Consider the following 25,065-nt stretch of genomic DNA (forward strand, 5'->3'; position numbering starts at 1 on the left):
TAGTTGTGATTAAGTAAGAGTGTCAATTTATCATTATATAAATATAATTACTGGTGATTTGTTGAATGAACTATCAATATGTTTTTAACTTTATTTCTAATTATAATTTAATTATTTATCACAAAATCTAATTCATTTTGAATAATTTAATATTGTTTTTTCTTTTAATTGTTTAAGAAAATGATAAAAAAATTAGCAAGTATTTTTTAATCTTGAAGATAAAAACATTTTTTCATAAATATTCTATATTATTCTGCTAAAATAAATAAATAAATTATTTATTTTGATATTTTAAATTCATTTACTTTATAATATAAAAAATATTTTAAAAAAATTATTTTAAAAGATAGTTCAAATTTAGAATAAGCCATTTGAAATTCAATTGGTAAAATAATTCTTAATTTAAAAAAAATTATTAAAGTTATTTTAAATTTATTTATAATGTGTTTGTTAATTGTATTTAATTAAATATTATATAACATAATTAATATAAATTATGGTATACTTAAATTCAACTCTTTTTTTACAAGCCCAGCTATTTAAAAACTCATCTTTAACAATTTTTTTTTTTAAGTAAATTAAAATCAAAAAAATAAGTTTAGAATATCATGAAATAAATATTTTGAGTACTATATTAAAATTATAAATTTAAAAATAGTTAAAATATTATCTTTTGAATTAATAATTAAAAAAATTAAAATGAACTTTAATATAATAAATTATTAAAATATTTATATAATTAGTAATTATTTGACTAAGAATTTATTCAGTTTGAACATTTTTTCAAAGAAGAAAAATAAAATATCTTAAAGATATATTTCTAATAAACTTTAAAAATTTTTCTAATCTATAAAATGTAATATTTGTCTACTTATATTTAACATTTGTTGAGAATATTAGAGTTTTAGATTATTGACAGCATATTAATAAAGTTTCAAAAAATTTCTTTATTTTTATCAAGATTATGTAAGTATATCTTGATAGAATATTGAAAGAAAACGGAATAAATTTTAATATTTAATTTGATTAGTTTGTGAACAGAAATGAAAAGTTATACATACAGTAGAGAATTTCCAGAACAAATACTATTCTTTAAATAACTAACTTTTTTATTATTTATAAATTAATTTTGTTAAAAATTAAAAAATTATAAAAAAAAAAAATGAAATTTGTAATTTTATCTTCTTTATTAGTAGTTTGTACATTAACTCAAGTTACAAATTAAATATCATTATCAAATGGGTTTGTCCTGAATTACTAAATTGCTTCTCCTAATATTTCTTTCACCCTTACTGGTTCCAACAAAGGATATGTAGCTCTTGGATTTGGAGGTAGTGGTATGGACTCTATAGATGTTGCTGCATTTAAATGGGATGGGACATAAGTAGTTGGTGAAGATAGAACTAATCTTGACAACAAAAAAAAAGTGGATTTAGATGTAAACAATGGATGTATTAATAACTTAACTGTAGATCCAACATCTACTTATGACTCATCAACAGGAAATTGGAATATTATATTTAGTAGACCATTAAACACAAACGAGCCCAATTGTGATTAAATTATATAAGCAGATACAGCTTAGAATTTAGCATTTGCTATCTTTAAAGACTTTACTTGGTAAAAGCATTCATCTTCAAACTTTTGGACATTGACACTCTCATCAGGTACTTAAAATGATCCTTCTCTTTCAGGTACTTAAAATGGTCCTTCTCTTTCATCATTATTAATCCAATACTCTTATTATCTAACTTTGTTATATATGTTGATGATTTTCGTCTGAAAATAAAAGAGTTAAAATAACTATGAAGAATAAGAGAGAAATTCTATTTTTTAAGTTTACATTTTATTTTATAAGAATTAAAATGAGATATTTAGTATAAATATATATTACATTTTAAGCATGTTTAAAATTTAATGATTCTAATTTTTCCATTTTGATTAGTGTATGAAAAGAAATTTTTAAAATAATTGTTCATTAGATTTTAAATTAATTTTTTAATACAAAAATTATGTTTTTATTTAATATTATTCATAAAGATGTTATTTTTTTTAACAAATTTATCTTAATTTAAAATCACTATTTTAAAACTAATTAAAATATACTTATTTTACATTATAACTATTGGAAAAATTTCAATAAATTGATAGAATGATGGAGTTATTTTTATGAATTTAAATTAATTTAATAAATTTCCTCAAATAAGAAATTAGCTTTTTTATTGAAATAAGTATGTATAAATAATGTAAAAAATTGTGCAGAAAAAAGAAAATTAGAATATTTATTTCGCAAAACTCAAAGAAATTCGTTTAAAAAGTAAAATATTTGTATTGTTTTACCTTATTTTTACTTTTTAAGAAAAAAAGTAAAGTGAAAACTACAAATATACAATTAAAGAATATCTATTTTATCCATTTAAAAAGATAAATAGAGTTACAATAAACTATAAAAAAAATTAATTAATACTGTTCAATAGATCTGTTTTTATAATATTGACTTTTATAATAGATTCTATCTTTGGAAAGAAATTAAAAAGTATTTTTATCTTTAAATCTAAACAAATATAATACCAATTAAGTATAAAAAAAGTAATTTCGTTTAATAAAACTTTATGATCTTCTTAAAGAATGTACACTTAAATTTTCCAACATTACTTATTTCTTCTAAGATAATTTTTCTTTAATTATTCTAAAAGATTCTTAGTGAATATTTGCTGAAATATATAATAAATTATTCTATATGAATTTGTAATATATGTTTTTGTATTTAAAATAACTTTTTATATTAATGAAAAATAAAAGTTTTTTAATATTTTCCATATAAATTATTTTAAAATTACTATCGATTTGAATATTTGATGAAAAAGAATTAGTTTACGAATAAATTTTTAAATAATTTTTATTTAAAAGTTAAATTTTTCTCTACAAATTTTACTAATAATATTTCATTTTTTATATCATAATAAACATTCGCTATATTTAATACTTATCTTAAACTATTGAAGACTTAATTAGCAATTTTAAGTATTATTTCTATAATAAATTAGATAGGAATTATTTAGAATTATAATATTGCTTTTTTTGAAAATAACAGTGATTTTTTTTTCAGTCAAATCTAAAATAAGATAAAAAACTTATTTTGAAGGCTTTCATTGTATTTATTTAAATATATAAAAAGGATTTTGACAATATTTCTCCCATATTATTAAATATCTATCTATTCCTTAAAAATAGAATTAAAACCTTTTCTATTCTAATCAATTTAAGTATCCAAAAAACTCTTTATTAAATTTAAATATTTATTTAAATATATAAAAAGGATTTTGACAATATTTCTCACATATTATTAAATATCTATCTATCTATTCCTTAAAACTGAATTAAAACCTAACCTTTTCTATTCTAATCCATTTAAGTATCCAAATTCTCTTTATTAAATTTAAATAATTTTAAGTAAATAAATAAACTTATTTTTTTAGCATTTTTATAAATAAATGTTATTATTAAATTCTACTAAATTTTTATTTTAATAAAAATACATACAGGGTAGGGTTTTCGGAAAATATTTGCAAAAAAATAAGTATATAATATATTCTTTTTTAAAAGTAAATATTTAAAAATGAAAAATTTTTTTAAAAGAAAGCCATAAAAGTTATGTTTAATAGTACATAATATTAATTTTAAATAAATCAATGTGTGTATGTTATTTTACGTCATCAATTTAAGGTACAAAATAAATTAAGGAAGGTAATTAATAGTTTTGCAAAATTTATGTTTTTAGCTTACGATTAAAATATCTGTATCATCCTATCTAAAAATTATTTTATGAATTAATAAACTCAAAGTTTAAAACTTAATTTTTATTTTAGAATAAATTTTTAAAAATAATTTCTTTGAATAAAAATAATTTGAAATTAATTATTTCATGATTAGGAACTATTAATTTTCGTCTTAATTAATTTTTACTCTTCTTTATTTTTATCTTTTAAGAGCTGACTTTAATACCTTAATTAATTAGAAAAGATTTGTTAAGTGTAATTTTCTAACTTTTTTACTTGATTATGATTAAATATTTTGCTAAATTTATTTTTCGTATGCTTTATTTAAAGCATAATTACTATATTATTTATTTTACACCTGATGTTAGTAAATTTTTATAGATTATAATGAAATTTTAGTGATTTAATGAAGAGTCTCAAGTATTTGCAAAATTGTTTCAGTCATTTTCTAATTCTTTTTTTATTTATAATTCACTCACTTAAAGTTATTCTATTTAAATTTTATTATTCAATAATAGGAAGTAAATTATATTTTTAAGTTTTTATATGGAAATAAACATTTTTAAAGGTATTTGCCAATAATAGTATTGTTGATATAAAAAAATATTTAATCTAAATGATTAATTTTAATATTATATTTTTAAACAGATTTTAAATATGTAATAAAGGGAAGGAAAAAAGTTTAAAGAAAATCTAATGTTGATTTTATCAATTTTTAATACTTAGCTAAATTTACATTAAGTTAATAACTCTCTTTATTAAAGTAATATTATTATGCTATATTTTGCTTAACCTTAAAACGAAATTTTTGATATTACAGCTATTTGAGTTAATTCGATTATGTTGTTTTAATTTGATTTAAATCTAAAAAAATTGGTAATAGTCAAGATATAAAAAAAATTTTAAATACAGTAAATTCTTAAATATTATTTCCTCCTACTCCTTGTTTTTTTATGGAAATTGACTTAATAAAAATGGTAGAATTTGTTAAATTTTTAGTTTTAGGGATTTAGATAAAAATGAAATTATAGTATATTAAAATAGATATATAAATTATTATTATTTAGTATTGATTTAATTATGACATATCAACTGTTGTTATTTTTTTTGAAGTTTTATCAAAAATTTATAAATTTATAATTTCATTAATATCAGCTCAGATGATTTACTTATTTTTATTATTTTGATTGAATTTTCTTAATTTATATCTTATTTTTGTAGTAAAAATAGAATTTATTGTTTTTCCTTTTTTGAAATCTTCTTTATGTTTTTTAATAAAAAATACTGTAATCAGCAGCACTGTTTAATAAATAATCATACAGTAAAAGTTATTATATAAAGCTAACAATAAAATCCATTTATAATTTTTAATAATCTTTTTAGAAATATCTTTTTACTATGAAAAAGTAATAAAATCTTTTTAAACAAAAAAAGAGCTTTTCAAAAAAAAAAGATTCAAGTATGAAAAGAGATATAAAAGAATTTAAAGAAAAATAATAAATCAGAAACTCTGTAAGAAGTGAATTAATTATTAAATTTGTGCCATTAAAATATTCATTAGGGTTAGAGACCACTAATAAAGATTTGCTTATTTTTAATATTAAATTGTATTGAAGTTTTCTCTAAATTAAAAATAATAAATTATTTATTAAAAAAAAAAGTTTCAAAGATATAAATGAATTAATTAAAATAATTATAATAAATATTCATTCAATATAACAACAGAGATATAGTCAGTTTCAATTGAATCAAACATCTTACTTTTTTTTTATAGCTAATTAGTAAGTGATTTGTTTATAAATAACTTGCTGCTTCATACCCAAAATTATTAATTAATAAATTTCTGATTAATGCGGATTTAAAATTCTTTACAATTAAAATTATGGATAGTATTTAATTGAGAATGTGTTTATTAAAGATCTGAATGAAAGAAAAAAATCAAACATCAAGCAATCTAATTTTTTACTAATTAATTTTTTATTTGTAAACAACCTTTTAGATGTGGGATATAGTCTATAACAAACAAAAATTTCTCAAAATGTAAATTCATGCATATAAAATCCAACCAAAACCAATTTTCTGTGTTTTGAACATAAAAATATTTTAAAATGCTTAATATATTTTCTAAAAAATAGCAAAAAGGACTTTAACAAAAACAACATTAGTAAATTACATTGTTTTTTATTGTTTTATGTATTTTTTTGGATAAAAGAAAATGTTTTTTATCAGGAGTTTTTAACCTTAAAAAGTATTTGTTATAAAATAAAGGGTTTAAGTAATATTTTGTAATATAGAGTATATATAAAATATATAAATATAACTAAAAGTAGAAATAGTATTCTGATTTAAGTTATTTTTATATGGTTACTAAATTTCATTTTTTATTTGTTTCTTTCGTAAGTTTTTTGGATTTTTATCAGATTTTTGGATCTCAAATATAATTTGAATTAAATAAGACAATAGATCGATAGATAGATAAATTTATAGTCAAAAATTTGTAAAATACTAGATGTTTTTCCTATTCAAGGAGTAATTGTCATTCATAAAACAGAGATATTAGTTCTATTAGCAGCACAGAAGGTAAAATTTAACGATGCACAAGTAGTCAGATTTCCTATCACTAATGTTTTATTCAATCCAATCAGCTATTTCATTATTAAGAAACTCCTAGAAGAGGAAACCATAGATTTTGTTTTCAATAATCTGTTTGATATCGTTGTTGCTGTATATTTTGCTTGCTATGAATTTATTAAATTTCTTTTAAAATGAAGTTTTTTCTTAAGGGGTGGGATCTGTAATAAGTTTAACAGGTTGGTTTTTACAGCTTCTAAATTAGTATTTTTATTGGTCAGATTTTTCGTAATTTAACACGTATTTTACCTAAGAGTTTACATACAACTTATACTGTTTGATGAAATTTCTATTGATATTCTACCTGTTCGTTTAAATAGCTAAACGAAGTATTTCTCTTTTACTGGGATCCAGATCTTCAATTAGTTGTAATTTAATTTATTCTTCTTGCTGTCTGGCTTTTTCTACAGCCAATTTTTAGTTAATTAATTTTTAATCTTAAGATTTTATAATTGAATTTTAACTATTTTATTTTGTGTCCAAATTATTGCTTGTAGAGAAACTTTTTGATTCGTTCATGTTTTCATCTAAATTTTCAAATTTTATTAGTGGTTCGCTTTGCTTAAAAAGAGTAGACTCAAATTCAGTTTTTAATTATTGCTCATTTTATTCAATTTTAAGTAGAGTTTATGTGTGGTTTTTAATTAAATCATCTTAATTTAACTGTGCTGTCTATTCAATTATATTATTTTAATTTTATAGACTAGTAATGTTATTATTTATTACACTTTTACTAGAGTTTCTTTGTTTTTAATTTTTACGGACTACTTATTTTTTAATATTTTTTTATTTTTGGCTAACCAACAACTATTAAGGGATTAGATCTTCTTAAAATATGGTTTGTATTTATTTACTAAATATATTTGCTTATTCTTAATAGTCGTTCAATTAAATATTATGAGTAATATTATCGATTACTTCAGGTTAAGAAAACGATGTGCTTGTTTGTACTAAAGCATTATCTCTTAGTAAGTTTTAGTCCATTAAATTGTTTGAAGTATTAATATACTAGATAGGCTAAAAATCATTTGAAATCTACAGCAATTGCTATTGATTATCTACTATAGGCTTGTAGTCATACTAATTTTAGAAACCAAAGAGATTGTTTTAGTACAATTATTACGAGTTAAATTGTTATTAAGCATTTGAGATTTATGATATTCCAAGTAAATCTGTTTAGACATTCATCTGTAATTATTATTAGTTATTAAACAAATTAAGTTGTTCATAAGTAAAAGGATTTAAAGGGGTTCTGTAATTGCATTGGGCAGGTATTGAGAAATATTAATTTTATTGAGTTTAAAGCATATTTAAGATAGGAACTTACAAGGAAAAAGGAGAAGCGTATTAGAGCTACTAATGTGTATAATTAAATTACATTTGTAATTATTAATTTTTTTAGTTTTCTTTAATTTATTATTTAATGTTAATTTAATTGAAATTTTAATTTATATTAAGTATCAATGATTGTTATTGTTGCTTTTTAAGAATATTTTAATCTTAGCTTTTTTTCTTTCAAATATTTCATTCTTAAAAAAAATGCAATTTATGAATTTTAAGTTAATCATTTTTATCTAATTCAGTGAAATCACATGTATTTATTCATTTAATAATCAGCCACTAAGAAAAATAATGTCAAAATTTAAGTTATTCAAACCTAAAATAAATAAATAAATATGAGAATTTTATTTTCATCTAAATGATAGTTTAATCAAATTATTATTTAAGTATAGCAAAATATAAACATTAAGTTGTATTAGATAAAGTTTATAATAAAAATTTTTAAACTATTATTTGGAATAAACCCTCCATTTTTTTTATTTTCTTGCGCTTTAAGTTTCATTTATGATTTATTAAGCATGAATAGATTTGTTATATTATTTATTTAAGTTTATTTATAGTTAGTACTGATTAGTATTTTGTAACTTAAAAAATGTAATATTTTATCATCAATAAGTAATTTATTAGATTAATTTACAGAGAATTAGTAATCTTAGCAAATAAATAAAGAATAATTAAATTACTTTTTATAGACCGCATAATTGATAGCAATTATTCAAGCATTCAAATTTATTGAATCTTTTATTTATAAAAACAAGAATAATCAATAAAAATAAAATAAGTTGCAATTATTTGTATTAAATAAAAATAGACAGTATTTTCTTTCTCATAAAAAGAATCATAGTATTTAAGATTACTTTTGAAATAATCTTCGAATTATTTTTTTTAATTTATGATAGATACATTATTAATAAATCTTTCAAATAGTATAACTATAATAATTCCATAAATTGTAATTTTTTGATAATTATCTGATTTTTCTATTACTAGGTAACTAAACTAATTAAACGAATATTACTAAACTTAGTAATCAAATTAACAAATTTATTTATAATTTATTTTTACTATTAATATAACAGATTAGTATGTTAGGTATTTCTAAATATTTTTAGATTTCTTTATAATAAAAAATATTCATTAAGATTTTGAGAAATGTTTCAAATAAATGAAAAGGAAAAACTGAAGTTTGCGATAAAAAGATCATATTATATAATAAAAATAAAATATTGTAATGATGCTTCAAAGTGATACATTACATGTTACATGAAGACATATTTTAAATAGTCTTTTATATTTTTATTAAATATGCTGATGATTTCTCTCTATGATTTTATGAATTAAGTAAAGTGTAAATAAGCAGAAAAGAACTAGTCAAAGTTATTTTATTTTGGTAGTACTATTAATATTATTTAATGATAAAAATAGTATGATAATACTAAGTAAGAAGCAATGAGTTAATTTAACTAAATAAATAGTAACAAATTAATGTAGAACAATCTATCTATATACAATTTATTAATTAATTAATTAAAAGGTTGATTGGTTGATTAATTTACTTATTTTTAATTAAGATATTTTTATCTATTTATTAATTTATATAAAGTACATATATATATTTATATCTATATTTATCATTGTTTCTTTGGTAATTTAGAAGAGCCTAGAAATTTCTGTTCCCAATCAAAAGGTTTTGTTTCAGAAATACGATAATCTTGGAAACCGTTTTTCTTGGCATCTTCCAAATATTTCATCATGAGAGGTTTACAAACTTCTTAGATGTAATATCTGTTGCAGTAGAAATAAGAAAACGATCCACTTGCAGCAACAAAAAATCCATAATAAAAGTTAGTGTATTCTTCAGCCAGAATGTGTAATGTGCGCAACCTGGAGAATACTTGATTCTTTTTCATAACATACCCTAATCCTAATGATCCTAATACTGATAAAGTTACTCCTGCCATGTACATAAAGTTAGCTTGAATGACTTTGTTTTAGTCTTGTTCGCTGAAGTGCACATGTTTTTTAATTTCTTAATATTTATAAAATACTTTAGTTTCATATTCTAACTCTTCGTAATTGCAGCCATAAGGATTTCTAGGATCAGTTTCACTCATAAAGGGCTGAATTTAGTTATTAACTAAGTTTTTGCCTGTATCTTTAGCTTTTTTATCATCCTTCGACATTTTATTGTTACTTTTTTGTTATTTTAGCTATTTTAATTTGTATTTGTTTGAAACTTTAGTTTGATGCTACTTTATGAAGATAGAAATTTGTTTTTTTAATATTTAATAAAAGATATTTTTATCAGCTAAAACATTCAATTTGAATTAGTTATACTTGCAAGATATTATAAACGATATCCTTATCTGCTTTAAATTAGTAGAATTACATCTAGTTTTATGAGGATTTTATTTTATAATGGTATTTATTTCTACTATTAAAAAAATCTTTTGAGAAATATTTAAATTGGATAAATTATTTTTAAAATTTATCTGACCATAAAAAGTATATTTTTTTACTAATAATATCTGATAGAGAGTATTTTTGATATTGCTAATTAAACAAAAGAAAACAATATCATTATTAATTCGTATCATCAATTTCAATTAACAAAAATAAATAAGCAACGAAAGTAGAAAAATGGGAAATTTTATTAGTGGCCAAAGGAAATAATAAGCTATTTAAGAGAGTATTTCAGAATAAGAGATTCAAAAATATTCTCATATAAAAGCAATAGCCATAAATTCACCATAGAATTTTACATTAGATGACGCAAAATATAATTGCATCGAAACTATTAACTTCCATTTAGCGTAAACTTTAAATAAAGGGAGATCTAATTATTAAAGCTTTAAAAAAAGATTTAGAAACCTTAATGATGAAGAAATCATACACATTTCTAATTTGCTTTATATTCTTCCTCAGACTCTTCGTGTAGCCAATTTCATGTTACAGTAAAAACGCATTTTAAAATATTTAAACAAATATAATTTATTTCTATTAGATCCAATAAAGTATCAGAGAAAGGTTGGAGTTGCTTTTTCTCTAATATAAAATATTTGAGTTCCCTCTCTCAGTTAAGTTTATCACTGAAGTATCAGATTTTAAATTCATAAAATTTTAATTTTTTAATTTCAATAATTATATAATAGTAATAGTGATAGCTTGAATATAAAACCAAGCAACTTTAAAACCCTTGGCAAGAGTTTGCCAAAGAGTCTTACATTGATATATTTAAATTTAAAGTAAATTATAGAAAATAGATTGAATAAATGTTGAATAAAAAATGTTTTCATATTAAAAAAGCACAATATAAATAAGTTTGAAGTGCATTGAAGAGCTTTTAAAAGAAGCTACATAAAAGCCTAATTTAAATTCAGTCAGATTGTTAGCAAAGTAACTACTAAATAACTCACTCAATTATTTATTTTTTATATTAATGGGTTAAATCTTTGTTAAGAATTAAATTAATAAAAATTAAGTTAATTAATTGAAGATTATAATGGATACTTTTTTGAAAAATTTCATACATGGTTTTCAAAGTCAAATGTGAGTGTAATTGATTTTTATTTAAGGTAATTTTTCCATATTTATACTTATCTTTAACGAAAAATATAAATCAAATAGTTTTTAAACAATTAATGACTATGATGTAGCTACTTCCTTTGAGTAATTCTTTGCTAACATTCCTAACCACTTATAAATGATAAAGCTGCAAATAAGAATAAAGTAATTATAAGCTGCTTTTATTTTTTAATTTGTTATATTTAAAATATTTTTTTAGATTAAAAAAAGAATTTTTTTTATTGAAAATATAAATTTATAAATAGTTTAACTGCAACAGCATATTTGAGCATAACTTAAATAATTAATAAATTAATGAAAAAAATTAATGGAAAGAAACTGGAGATATTATAACTTGAAATATTGTAAAATTTTAAAATAATTTTATACTTTTCTTAATTTTTTAAAATAAAAAAGAAGCAAATAATAAAATAATTTTGAGTTTAAAAATCAAATAGCCTGCATAAATAATATATTGCTAGCATTAAATACCTCTAACTTAAGTTACTTCTAGTTATTTTCCTAGTTTGGGAGTTTCACTTGTAAAAATTCAGAACTATAAATTTCAAATATTAGGTAAATTATTTTACTTTTTATAAATGTGATATTTATTATTTATTTAAAAAAGCCACATTGAACTTTAAAAAGGTGATATTTTTGAAACTGCTTTAAGCACACGTTTAAGCTTTCATTATGAAAATATACCTGAACTTCATTATTTATTAAACAAATAAAAAATTATATAAATGCTTCAAATAGCTATCTATTCAAAATTAGTTTAGCCAACTCTCTTTAGTTATTCTAAAAGTTTTTAAATGAAGTATAATTGTTGGGATTTGCATTTTTGATTCAATCACTTACTCAATTTTATTTATTTATTTATTTATTTATATTTTATTAATAATATAAAAAAAATTAAACAGTAATCTATCTTTTTATAAAATTGTATAAATTTTAATTAATTATTTTATTCATTTTTATTTTTATTCAAAATTTAAAAGTCTTTGTTGTTTTAGTTAATTAACTTTGTTTGTTTGTTTTTTAATTATTTTTTTAATTTTTTGTTTTAATTTTTATTTGATTACTTTTTAAATTTTTTATTTTAATAATTTTATTTCTTTCTATTTTTATTTTAATTTATCTTTTTCATTCTTTTTATTTCTTTTTAAGATTTTTCTTATTTATTAAAAATTTCTTTTTATATTAATATCAGATGCTTTATTCTTTTTTCTTTTTATTTTTATTTTTTCGAGTTTTCTTGTTTGTTCTTTGTCTTCCTGTTTTTAAAAAATAGCTTTTTATATATTTTTGGAAAGAGATGCGAGATTTTAATGAGAGCCTTTGTGAGTTTATGAAGTGATTTTGATAATACAAGCGTAACCTTACTTTTATAATTTAAAGTAGTTACTGTTTTTTTCTATGCAAAGTGAGATGCAAGTAAAATGTTAATTAAGATTATTTATGATAATCTAATGTAGGTGGATTGGTTTCTTCTTCTGTGATTTTATGTTTAAATCTTATTTAAAAACTTATTTCTATTTATATCACATGATGCGGTGGAAATGATAATGCAAAGTGATAATAAAAAACTAATTCCAACTATAAAAAACTTTGAATCGTATTTAAAAACTTCATTTTACTTGCAATTCCTCACTTTTTCTTTTTTGACTAAGATTAATTTATTTTTTCAATTTTAATTAAAATCAAAAAATTATAATTTATTAATTTTCCTTTTTATTTATTAATTGTTAATTTATTTCCCCGATCTAAAGAGAAAAAGGAACAAACAATCAAGTATCTTTTTAATTATTAAATTCAAAAAATTGAATGAAAGAAATATTTGAATAATTAATTGAAAAAGAAATACACATTTTCTTTATATTTATATTTATTTACTTTCTTTTCAAAACATAATCAAGAAAGAAATGAATTATTTAGTAACTAAGAGCTTAAAATCAGAAATTTTTCTCTAAAAATTCTACAGAAACTATGAAAACACTATTAAATAACCATTAGTATAAATTGTTAATTTTATAAGTTATTAATAATATATTTGTGTTTATATATTAATAATTAGAATTTAGTACTAGCATTTTTGTATAATAAAAGAAATTCATATGGAACTTGATTAACATTCTGACAAGCTATTTTGTGGATAAATTATATTTTTGTATCTGTTAAAAATCTAGAAATATTCTTTAGAATTTCTACGCTATCAAAAATTATGATAAAAATCATCAGCTTAAAAAGTTGTATCAAAATCTTATTGATTCTTATTATTAATAATCTTCTTAGAAAAAATATAAAAATAAACATTTAAATGAGCAATTTAACTTAAAAAAATCTTCCATCTGTATTTATTTCTCATGGACTTGTGGGAGAAACATTGAGACCTGGAACTGATCTTTTTGAATAGCTAAACAAATTCTCTAAAAGTTAATCATATCTCCCAAACGTAGAAACTGTTATTATTGTTTCTGGGCATTGGGAATGTGATGAAATCACTGTAAATTTAAACCCTTAACCAGAATTAGATCACGACCATCCTAGTGAGTGGCTCTACAAATTTGATTTTCGCCTAGAAACTAACGTCCCATTAGCAAATAAGATAAAAGATAAGCTTAAGAAAAGTGGAATGACTATTAAGACAACTACCACAGCAAGTGCTGACCATGGTGCTTGGGGAGGCTTATTTGCTCTTTATGATATCAACACTTAATAAAAAGTATATCATAGCCAAAATAAATAATATGTTCCTAAAGTCGTATTGGTAAGTCTTGATACTAAAATGGATCCTTAGAAACACTATGATCTTGGAAAAATTCTTGGTGAATTTAGAGATGAAAAAACTATGATAATCTGTAGTGGAGCCTCAACACATAATTTTAATTATAACAGAAAGCCTGGATTTACAGAATAATCTAAAATATGGGAGAAATGGCTCTAAAGTATTGTTACTGATTAAAATGTAGAGATAAGACATTCCATTGTAAATTTCAAACAAAATAAATTATATCACTACATGCATCACAGTGATGACCACTTTATGCCTTTAGTAGTAGCTTCAGGCTCATCTAGAGAACCTGGATAACTTATTTGTTTAGAGCTCTAATTTACATCTATGTGCAGTTGCTATTTATTCCCTTGAAAAAATCTAAATAATATGATAAATCTACTAAATACCATTCATTTAGCATTTAAACAAACGCTTCTATCTATTGCTAATATCTATAATGAAATGCAAACAATAAAGAATACTTCAAATATAAAAATACTAAAATAAAAATTATATATATAAATAAATAAATTTTGTTGTTTTTGTTATTGTAAATGTAAATCCTCATTTGACAATTCTCATTCTGGGTACTTTTATTTTATAAAATATCTATTTAGTAAAACAAAAGTCTAAATAAAAATAAAATTAACTTACATTTATTCAATTCTACAAATTCTAGAAGTTCTTCTTACAATTCTTAAATTTCTTCTATAAATTACTTTTCGTGGATGTCGTATGTCTCATCTTTAATTGAGAATCTTTTATTATTCATTTCTTTAGGAATATTTAAAGAATCCAAAGATCTATCAAAATATTCAGGAGCTATTTGGGTGTTAGAAAGGTAATTTATAACAGCTTAATTATACTACTCTAGTGCCTATTTTAAAATAAAATTTGTTAAATAGATTTTAAAATTTGTAATTGTTACAGATTAAAATAATTTAGCATTTTATAGGTTTAAATATTTTTCACTAATTCTATTTTTTCCTTTTGAAATATTCCACTTTATAGGAAGTTTTCCTGACTGAAGGTCGATCGCTTGTTAAAAAAGTCTACTTTTGAAGCCACTCATTTCTTCCTCTTTCATGTTGCCTTCCTCATCCATATATTATATCAAAATATCAGTATGTCTTTCAACTTAACTTTCAATTCCAAATGTGCTAGTACACTCCTCAAAATCTTCTAGCTTTTGCTTTTTTGAAAATAAAGATTAATGATAGATAGTAAAGAAAATATTAGATTATTTATTTATTACATTTGATATTTTAGTAATTTTTGGATTTAAATATGTATCAAATTTAACATATTCGCTATCATAATATTTATTTTCAACTATTTTATTAGAGAAAACCACAACGCTCTTCTCTATTCCAATTTGATTAGAAGATAGGTATGGCAACTAATACACAAATGCTGTTTTTTTCATATCCAGAATAGATTATTTTAGCTATTTAGTAGGATAGCCTGTTTCTATCTATGGGAGTAGTAGAGATTGCTTGCTCTACTCTTTAGAGAAAAAAAATAGCTATAAAAGCTTAGCTGTATATTTTTTCTTTTACATGATGTCTGTCTGTCTCTAATCTTATAAAAATATTATATATTAAAGCTACTTACTAAAAAATCTAGAAATTCCTACTAATAATAATTTATTTATACTATTTTTGAATATCTTGAAACAAAATTTATTTTTGATAATATTTACCATAAATTAATTAATAATTTAATCTTTTTGAAATCTACTACCTTAATTAAGCAAATATATTCTTAATTAAATTAAAATAATAATAGAATTAAATAAGTAAATAGCTATATTAAGTGTTTAATATACCGTAAATTCTCCTTAATTAAGACACTCGACTTTTAAATGTTTGATTGAAAAATGGTGTCATCCAAACATAAGCCTTCTTATTTACACCTTTTTTATATTTAAATTTTTGAAAGTTTTTATGGAATATTCAAAAAAATCAAAGAAATAAGTCAATATATATATATAATAATTTTGGTTTGGCTTGGCTTTTTAGATATTTTATACGAAATTAAAATGAATTATAATTTAATAAAATAAATGTCCTTAGTGATGGCTTTTTGGATTAAAATTATTTATTTACAAAATGAATCTACTTAAATTGAATTAATTTAAGACTGATACTATAAATTTTGAGATGTGAAAAATATGAATTAAATTTAATTCTAATCAATATTTAAATCAAAATATAAAATTTTTAATTTTAATTATTTTGATAGAAACCTTAAAATATTAAGAATTATTTATTTATTTATTTCATGAAATTTATTAAATCTTTTTGAAATGCGATTAAATTATTTTTAATAATAATTAAATTATATTTCATTTTAACAAAATTTACTTAGAAATAGAAATAAATTGCCCAGGAATCTAAAGCATACAAAATAAAACTGTTTACTATATACACATAAAAAGTAACTACTTTAATAATTTATTAAACGCTAGGAAAATGATTTAGACCTTTATTATTTTATATTTATTTTTTTTTTTTTTTGTACCTAGATTTGCTTTTTAATTTGATTTCTTGATGAATTTTATTTTTAATTTATTTAATTTTCAAGATCAAATTATAGCAAATTTTGCTAAACTATTTCAATACTAAAAAATAAAATTAATATTAATTAATTGAATTTATTAACAAATGAATTAATTTATTGATTTATTTATAAAATAATAATTACCGTAGTGTAATAGTTATTTTAGTATTATCTATTGATTTTTGGATCATAAGGATCTTGCTGATACTCTTGATCTAAATCGAATTGCATTCTCATTTTTTCTTGCTGATCAAGTTTATCTTTCAAGTCTCTATATTGTGCTAAAGTGAGATCTGTTTCTTTTTCGAAGTAATAAACACCAATAGGATGGTCTTTTCCAAAACCACATACTGCTATCATGTGATAGGTACTATTCCAGGAAACATCTGATATTACACCATCAATATTATACTCAAGAGCATTGATTCTATCTATTTTAAGTTATTTAAATTCTATTAATATCTACAAAAATTATTAAATTTACCTAAATTTGAACGAATGCTATAATCGTCATAGCCTTTGTCTTCTAATCCCCATAAGTGAAGTTTACCTTTATTATAAAAATTTTAGAATAAAAAAATGAAAGTAAAATTATAATTATTTACCATCTTCAGACCCACTTAATATCCATATTTCATCTGGAGAAACGCAAGAGTGCACAGGAAACTTTGAAGAAAATGAACCAATATACTTGTTTGTAATAGTGGGTTTATTTTATATTTCTACATTCCAAATGCAGTTATTTCTAGAGTGGACAATCAGGTATTTTTTATTCTATATATAATGCAACTAGCTAATAGGATCTCCTTTTAAATTTGGGTTTTCAATAATTCTTTGTTTTTAAACACTTCTTGGATCATCCAACACACTCTATTTAGTTTAAATAAAACATATTATAACTATCCCCAATATAAAGAAATATTATTACAGTCACAATATAAAGATGAATAAGACCAAGAGAATCTCCAACAAACATAAGCGATTGTGAATCGAACTCTATGCAATTTGGATGTCTATGATCTAACAAATTATTATATTATTCGAATTCTCCTCCTTAACTTATTAAAATCTTGTGCTAGCATTCTATTTATTTATTAAATTGATTAATTGTTTATTTAGTTTTACAAAATTCAAAGTAATAAATTTTATATTACCTAGTTTTTATCCTATCGCTTCTTGGTTTATGAAAAAGAAACGAACGTAAGAATCAAAACAGCCTGTTACTAAGAGAAGATTGCTACTTCCCTTTCTTAGTGGATAGAACTTACTGCAATAGACATATGAAGGATGGTGGATGTTTGCTGATAGATAATATTCTTCACTGTCATCTTCATCAATATACTCATCAGTTTCTATTCGTAAATATATATTATTTATTTATTCTTCCATTATAATCAATTTATTTTATTTTATTTACATGAGTAGAAAGGAACTTTCCATACTTTATTGGAGAAATCAGAAGATGAAGTAGAAAGTAAAGTGTAATTTTTTGTGCTTCTCATCCAGTCCATACAATGAATCAAATTAGTATGTCCTCTATACTGATAAATTTAAGCAAAGCTTTCATCAACATCGAAGAATTTAATTATTGTCTCACCATTTTTCTTTGTGCAAGCAGCTGCCAATATCTTTCCATTCGGACTAAAAGACAATCTAAAACAACCTTTTTTAATTTAAAACATTTAGTTAGCTTTAACATAGAATCATTTATTGGTTAATTATTCTACCTAATTCAGCTGATATGAATTTCTTCATAAGTTTATCAGGGAATATACAAGGTTTGTTAGGTTCACGAATTCTCCTTCCCTTTTCTTTTTCCTTATCTAGTATTTCATCTTCGTATTCTCGAGCCATCTAATCTTTAAGCCTGCTTTTAGTAATTCTAGACCCTCCATAAAAATGATCATCTGATTCAATTTCAAAAACATTCATTGCTTTATATGGAACTCTTATTTCTGGAGGTGCATCAATTGGAGAAATTTAAACAGATAGAAATCCTTCATAATTGGTCTATTAATTTTTTAGTAATTTATTCAAATATGCTAGCAATAAATAAATAATTCTATAGTTTCAAATTATTTTACTTTGTTAGGCCATATGAAGTCAAAGTAAACGAGAGGAATAAAATGCCTTCTTTGCTTGGGGTTAAGCTTTTAAGAATCAAATATATACTTGTATAACTAAACTTTTGATAATCCGAAGTGAGTTTTTGCTAAGCCTATTGGTCTAATATATCCCCAAGCTACCTTATAATAATGATCTTGGTCTAGATTGTTAAAATCTCTGGTTTAAAGTTGCTTAGGATTAAAATCAAGTACTTCAAATAGGATTATAATATCTTCTTTTAGTATATTATCAATCTCCTCATTGATCAAAAAAGCTAATTTATTATTGATATTTTACTATATATGATTATTTCAACTGTTAATATTACTTTCATTCCATCTAGCACGGGCTCCTCCTGCCTCTCTCAGATCAACACAATTTGTAGCGAAAGAGTAAATTAAATCATTTTCTAAGTTATGAAAAGTTATTAATTAACAATGTTAATGTGTATTGCATAATTTGTAATTATCTTACTAAATGATTCATATTCCTTTTTTGTTTCATCAAATATTGCTAAAGATTCACCTCTAATTAAGCAATCGCGATCATTTTTAGATTTTTAAACATAAATACCGTTTTTCATGTCAACTATGTGTACACGAACAAACGGATGAGATAAATTAGGATCAAGCTCCTGATTTGATATTTCATTTATTTTTAATTATAAAATTTTATTTGGCAATGATGGCTTATCGTCAGGAATATCTTTTTAAACTATTTTTTTGGTTTCTTCTAAAATTTAAACATATGTATCTCCTTTTCTGAATATAGATTTGAAAGTTTAAGAAATTTTAGCTCCTAGAGGATAGCATGTTGTATAGATCTTATCTTGCAAATAACCAGTATGGTCTATCAATTAAGTACGCAACTATGTATGCTCTTTTAACTCCTTTACTTTACGTTCTGGTCTTGGCTCATAATAATCAATATCATTAGGAGATTTATTTTAATCGTATGACCCTCTTTCCATTTAACTTCTTGAATATCTCCTTTTGTTATCAGAATTTAATAATTGCTGATTTTCAGAATAATTAAGACGATCTCTGCTATTCATTTTATTCTAATTCCCTTTCTATTATCTAAATTATCAAATTATTTTATAATTTTCTTTTAAAATTTACAAAAAATTTCAAAAAAATTAAAATCTTATTGAATAAAAATATAATTGGCGAATATTTTATTTTGAATATTGATGGATAAAGATATAGATAGCTTTTCTATAAAAATTTGTAATAAATGCACTTGCATGCAATTAATTTATTTTCAGTAATTATCAAAAACAAAAAAATTTAAATTTTGCAATTCAATAAATAAATAAATCAAAAATCTTATTTTTTATAGATATTTTTTAAATTAAATCTATTTTTATTCAGCTTCAATTTCTATTTGTGAAAGTAGTTAATAGTATATCAGAATATAACTGAACTGGCATTTAATTAATATTTCTATTTTTTTAAATTATAAAAAATAGCTTAAAAAAAATAATATAATAAATTTAAAAAGATTTAAATTTCTTTAATCTTTATTTTAATTTAATAATTTATTTTCTAATATAAAATTACAAAACAAGATTAAACCTTAAAAATAACCAAAATATTAAAAAATAAATGAATTAAGTGACAGCAATATAAAAATTGAGAAACATAAAATAAATAATATTAAAAAAATTTAACTTCCAAAAGACAAAAGACAAAAATACAGAAGCTGAAAAAATTCAATTTCAAGCCATGGGATTTCATTATGATCATTTTTATTAATTTTATTTTGTCTTCGTAACAGGGTCTTTTATTATGGAATGAAAAATAAATTCTATTTTAATGATGTTTAAGAAGCTTTTTCATCACTAAAACAAACTTTCCTTAAATATATTTTTCCCTTTTTTCATAAATATTTTTAAATTAAACTTTTTGATTAAAATATTATACTAAATACAATAAATAAATATGAAAAAATGATTCTATTTTTTAACTATCTTATTTATAAGATATGAAATAAATTATTTTTTATTTTACTTAATATTTTTTATATTATCTTTATTAAAAAATCTATTCAATTAATATTTGGTTAATAAATTCATTTAATACCATTTTAAACTATTCATCTTATTTATTTGATTCATCAACAACTTTCTATTTTTAATATTTATTAGAATTTGAAATTATTATTAATTTTAAATGTAAAAAAATCCCTTTTTAACTCTAAATTTTGAATAATTTTATGTGTGTGATCACCTAAATCAAATACTAAGATATTATTAAATTAAAAATTTTTAAAATTCTTTAAAAACCTTTAGATGGAGACTGACAAGGTAATAATTTTTAATTAAAATTTACTTATTTAATTTAAGTTTTTAATTAATTTTCTGTTTAAAAAACTTATTTATTTTTATTCTCAATTATTTTTATGAATAAAGAAAAATTAATTTTAATTTTGTTTTAAATTTTATATTTAAACAATTTAAATATTTTAAAAAGCTATTTAAAAATAATTTCAATTTTTTTGATAAAATTCCTTCTTATCATATAAAAAATTTGGTTTTAAATTTATTAATAAATATTTATATTTGAAATTTGAATGTTAATTAATTATTTAAAAGGCTTTTGCTTATTAATTTTTTTAACATTTTTATATTTATTTTGGGATTGATTTTTCGAAGTATCTATAAAAATGCTAATTTGTGCAAATAATAAGATCAATAAATTTATAGCCAATCATAATTTTTAATAAAATAAAATTTATTGATTTTTGTTGCTTAAGCCCCATAAGCAACTCGCTTATGTTTAATAATATTTACAAAAAATTATGAATTGAATGGCTTTTATAGAAGTAACAATTAAATTAATAGATAATTGGTATACTTATAAAATATCAATCAATCAATCTATCTATCTATTTAGCTAATATTTAATAGATTTGAAATATATAATTGATTAAATAATCTTTTTTTAGTAAGAATGAAGATATTAATAGTTAATTTCTACAAAAATAGTCCAAAAGGAACTAAAAGGTTTTCTAATTATTAGTAACTTGTGAAAGAAGTAAATAGATTTATTTCATATTAACATTTCAACATATTTTATTATTACTTGATCTGTAATATTTAATGTAAAATTTACTTATTTATTAGATGGTTCTTTCGTAAAAGGATTTTCCTGATACAGAGACTCATTTCTTCATAAGGGATAAAAATAATTTAGGAGATGTGCTTTATGAAATTGGATCTTAATATAAAAATAAAAATAATGTTAATTTCTTTTAAACTATTGATTTTATATTTATGGAGGGAGATATTTCAGTTTTACCTTGGTCATCGCATTATGAAACTGTAATGATTTTGTAAATTATATTTCACTGTTTATTTTATATACTCATTTTGAATATTTATTAATTCAAATATAAAGGCTCATATTTTACTGAGAATGTGTTTGAATTTCAAAAAAAGATGTTTTATAAGTGGTGGCCTATCAAATTGTATCATCTATTAATCAAGTGATAAAATTTAGGGATATTAACCTATTGTGCATGTCGATAGAAATGCAGAACAATTATTTTAAGATTTGATGCTAAACAATAAATTAAACGAAAATGATTATATACTAGATTCAACAACAGGAGATGTTTATCAATATTAAAAAAACTATGAAAATAAATATTAACCAACAGCAAATTCAAGTGATTTCAAAAAGAAAGATGAGATTGTTTAAAAAGGAAATTTGGGTTTACATTAAGAAAAAGATGCTGAAGATAATTAAAATATGGGTATTTCTTATTTTTTTTTCATTTAAAATAATTAATTAATGTAATTTCTCATTTAATTTCACCAACATTTCTTCATTTTATGAACTAGAATTAATATAATTAATAAGGATTGATAGTACTTTAATTATTTATAAAAGTTGGATTTAAAATGAGGATTTACATTGATTAAAATTATATTTTTATTTAAAATTAAATAGTGTTAAAATATAAAAATAGGAAAATTTGTTATTAAATCAAATGTTTATAGAGATCAGCAATAATATGGATAAAAGTTGGTTGTTTGTAGAATAACAGAGGAGCTCATTTATATTCACAAGAAAGACAATTGTCATTATATAATAAATTAATTACCTCACTAATTAAAGATAAATTCTGATAACAGAAGATGGAATGTGCATCCTTATATCATTTAAAATAACTCATTTAGGTATAATATAATTGCAGAAAGCTAAAAATCAAAAGTTTCAATAATTTAAATGTCTAATAATCCAAATATGTTTGCTTTATTTTTTGTTATTGATTAGCTATATGACTAATCTTATTAGCTAATGAAAAATTTTTTCAATGAGAAAATACACGAAATGGGATATGATAGAAGTGTTTTACAATCTCCTGTTAAAATATTTGACTTTAAGCAGTAATAATTCAGGACAGTTTAATAAAAATAAGATAATGAATTTTTATTGAATACTGTCTAAACTCCAATATCTTTTATCAGAAATGGTAAATCGCCAATATCATAAAAAAAGTAAGATAATAATTTTATTAATGAAGTACCATCAAGTTCCAGTCTATCTAAGAGAATAGGAATGAATCCCTTATATAAGGATTAATTAGCATAAACTAATATAAATTAGCAAACCTTCTCACATGTCACATAAATAGTTAACTTAAAAAATAGCGGGTTGATAAGTCTGCTAAGTAGGACTTAGCCTGTATCAAATAATTAAAAATATAGCATTGACCAAAAAAGTCTTTCTCCAATAAGATCAAGGAATGTAAATAAATAAATACATTTTAAATTGATTAAAAAGAAAGAATTGTATTTATTAGCTTTGATATTTTATATTTCTTTTTGAATTAAAATAAAAGCATTTAAGATATAAATAATGTGTAAATAAAAGCTGTTATAAATTTAACTTTTTTAAATTTAAAATAATAGTCCAACAACAGAGATTTAGTACAACAAAACAGATCATTCTAAAATGAAAATGATAGAGTGTTCATTCATCAAGGGATAAATCCATTTGAAACAATAAAAAATTAAAAATAAAAAGGTGAAAATACATTAATAGATACTAGTACTTTATTTACTACAAGAAGAGCAAAAGAAGCTTTGTAAAAGACTCCAAAGCAAACAAGAGATATCAGTCTAATTAAAGAAAAATAAACTTTCAATAAAAAACTTTTACTTATATCAGATATTCAGCTAGAATAATATTCTTAATTTTCAAATAACTCTGGCCCTAAAATTGTATCATAAAATAGACCATTCGTAAAATATAAAATAACTTTTATTGTTGCTTAATAGATTTATTTTTTTTAAAAGCTAAACTTGAAGAAATATACTGAAGATGAGTCTACTTTAATTCCTTATGTTAGTGTTACTGATCATAAATTTAGAGATGAAAGTCCCAATAAATGGGTTGGTTCTCCATGGAAAAAAATTTGATAAAATAAGCAATTAGTAAACACTAAATTTAAAAGATATTTTCACATTAGAAATAAACTTTTTAAAATTAGCTACAAAACTAAAATAAAAATAAAAATATAAATCATAAAGAATAACTTCTTGATCCAATTAATTCTTATTCTCTCTGATAAATTGTAAAGTAATTTTATATTATCTAGTTCGAAATTTTAAAAAATTTAAAAATATTTTATGAAATTAATTATGTTAATATATTTTTAATACAATTTAATTATTTTAGTATATTTTTATCTAAAATAATAATTATAACAAAAATGTATTTACTTGAGAAATAAGTATAATGAGTAGTTAGATAAATAGTTACATATTGAATCGTATTTCCTTAAAATTTAATTAATGCAAAACTATTTATAATATTAAATAAAATAAAAAATAATTTATTCTAATAAAATAAAATGTATTTCTTACTTTTATAAAATACCCTAAACCCAACTAAATTGACTTCGATACTTGTTAAAATAAAATTACTAAAATTTAAAATTTTATATTTCTGAAAAATAGGGGTTTTGGAAGGTTGTATAAATTAATTTATTAGGATTTACAGTATAAAAGAGATACAACTGAGTAAAAGAGGTTTAATAAATGAATATTATGGAAATTCAAAAGTTTTAATGTGAGTTATATTTTATTTATATCTAATTCAAAAAATATATATAATTTATAAAGAATTATTAATAAAAATATATAGATATATATAATATAAAATAGTGAAAATTGCTTTTATTTTAGTGAGTTTATAATTGACTCTATTTATAAAATTAAATTACATTAGGATAAATTAAAATATACTTATTTATTTTGCTAAATTTATTTTAAAAAAATAATTTTCTTTCAAT

At 20.8% G+C, this 25,065-nt stretch overlaps 8 protein-coding genes across 8 annotated transcripts; 4 read left to right on the plus strand and 4 right to left on the minus strand. All coding sequences in view use genetic code 6, as the record gives it.

Annotated features, from left to right (window-relative positions):
- Nucleotides 1–1,162: 1,162 nt before the first annotated feature.
- TTHERM_00460560 (DOMON domain protein) lies at nt 1,163–1,783 on the plus strand (the record flags this gene model as incomplete). The annotated part of the gene is made up of 1 exon (XM_001018752.1): nt 1,163–1,783. The coding sequence occupies one exon, from the start codon at nt 1,163–1,165 to the stop codon at nt 1,781–1,783; it is 621 nt and encodes a 206-aa protein (XP_001018752.1).
- A 4,483-nt stretch (nt 1,784–6,266) lies between these two features.
- Nucleotides 6,267–7,790, minus strand: TTHERM_00460570 (hypothetical protein; the record flags this gene model as incomplete). Its single annotated transcript, XM_001018753.1, has 1 exon — nt 6,267–7,790. The coding sequence occupies one exon, from the start codon at nt 7,788–7,790 to the stop codon at nt 6,267–6,269; it is 1,524 nt and encodes a 507-aa protein (XP_001018753.1).
- Nucleotides 7,791–9,382: 1,592 nt separating this feature from the next.
- On the minus strand, nt 9,383–9,934 carry TTHERM_00460580 (transmembrane protein, putative; the record flags this gene model as incomplete). The annotated part of the gene is made up of 1 exon (XM_001018754.1): nt 9,383–9,934. One exon carries the CDS (start codon nt 9,932–9,934, stop codon nt 9,383–9,385), a length of 552 nt encoding a protein of 183 aa, XP_001018754.1.
- Nucleotides 9,935–10,391: 457 nt separating this feature from the next.
- Nucleotides 10,392–12,163, plus strand: TTHERM_00460590 (hypothetical protein; the record flags this gene model as incomplete). Its single annotated transcript, XM_001018755.2, has 10 exons — nt 10,392–10,564; nt 10,613–10,705; nt 10,756–10,845; nt 10,904–10,996; nt 11,058–11,147; nt 11,234–11,326; nt 11,379–11,480; nt 11,582–11,680; nt 11,733–11,891; nt 11,944–12,163. 10 exons carry the CDS (start codon nt 10,392–10,394, stop codon nt 12,161–12,163), a joined length of 1,212 nt encoding a protein of 403 aa, XP_001018755.2.
- Nucleotides 12,164–13,635: 1,472 nt separating this feature from the next.
- TTHERM_00460610 (aromatic ring-opening dioxygenase catalytic subunit LigB) lies at nt 13,636–14,463 on the plus strand (the record flags this gene model as incomplete). Its single annotated transcript, XM_001018757.1, has 1 exon — nt 13,636–14,463. One exon carries the CDS (start codon nt 13,636–13,638, stop codon nt 14,461–14,463), a length of 828 nt encoding a protein of 275 aa, XP_001018757.1.
- Nucleotides 14,464–14,655: 192 nt separating this feature from the next.
- On the minus strand, nt 14,656–15,796 carry TTHERM_000460619 (peptide deformylase; the record flags this gene model as incomplete). Its single annotated transcript, XM_012798277.1, has 4 exons — nt 14,656–14,681; nt 14,746–14,968; nt 15,020–15,283; nt 15,347–15,796. The coding sequence occupies 4 exons, from the start codon at nt 15,794–15,796 to the stop codon at nt 14,656–14,658; spliced, it is 963 nt and encodes a 320-aa protein (XP_012653731.1).
- A 677-nt stretch (nt 15,797–16,473) lies between these two features.
- On the minus strand, nt 16,474–19,920 carry TTHERM_00460620 (WD domain, G-beta repeat protein). Its single transcript, XM_001018758.2, has 11 exons — nt 19,234–19,920; nt 19,088–19,168; nt 18,738–19,033; nt 18,381–18,663; nt 18,071–18,316; nt 17,808–18,005; nt 17,582–17,736; nt 17,259–17,523; nt 17,138–17,203; nt 16,798–17,084; nt 16,474–16,714 (listed from the first exon to the last, which is right to left on the minus strand). The coding sequence occupies exons 1-11, from the start codon at nt 19,811–19,813 to the stop codon at nt 16,709–16,711; spliced, it is 2,463 nt and encodes an 820-aa protein (XP_001018758.2). The 5' UTR covers nt 19,814–19,920; the 3' UTR covers nt 16,474–16,708.
- A 1,784-nt stretch (nt 19,921–21,704) lies between these two features.
- On the plus strand, nt 21,705–24,190 carry TTHERM_00460630 (hypothetical protein; the record flags this gene model as incomplete). The annotated part of the gene is made up of 6 exons (XM_001018759.2): nt 21,705–21,797; nt 21,887–22,084; nt 22,161–22,518; nt 22,735–23,516; nt 23,681–24,013; nt 24,068–24,190. The coding sequence occupies exons 1-6, from the start codon at nt 21,714–21,716 to the stop codon at nt 24,188–24,190; spliced, it is 1,878 nt and encodes a 625-aa protein (XP_001018759.2). The 5' UTR covers nt 21,705–21,713.
- Between the last annotated feature and the right edge of the window lie 875 nt (nt 24,191–25,065).

This window comes from Tetrahymena thermophila (genome assembly GCF_000189635.1).
Source record: "Tetrahymena thermophila SB210 genomic scaffold scf_8254593, whole genome shotgun sequence".
NCBI classification, from domain to species: Eukaryota; Ciliophora; class Oligohymenophorea; order Hymenostomatida; family Tetrahymenidae; genus Tetrahymena; species Tetrahymena thermophila.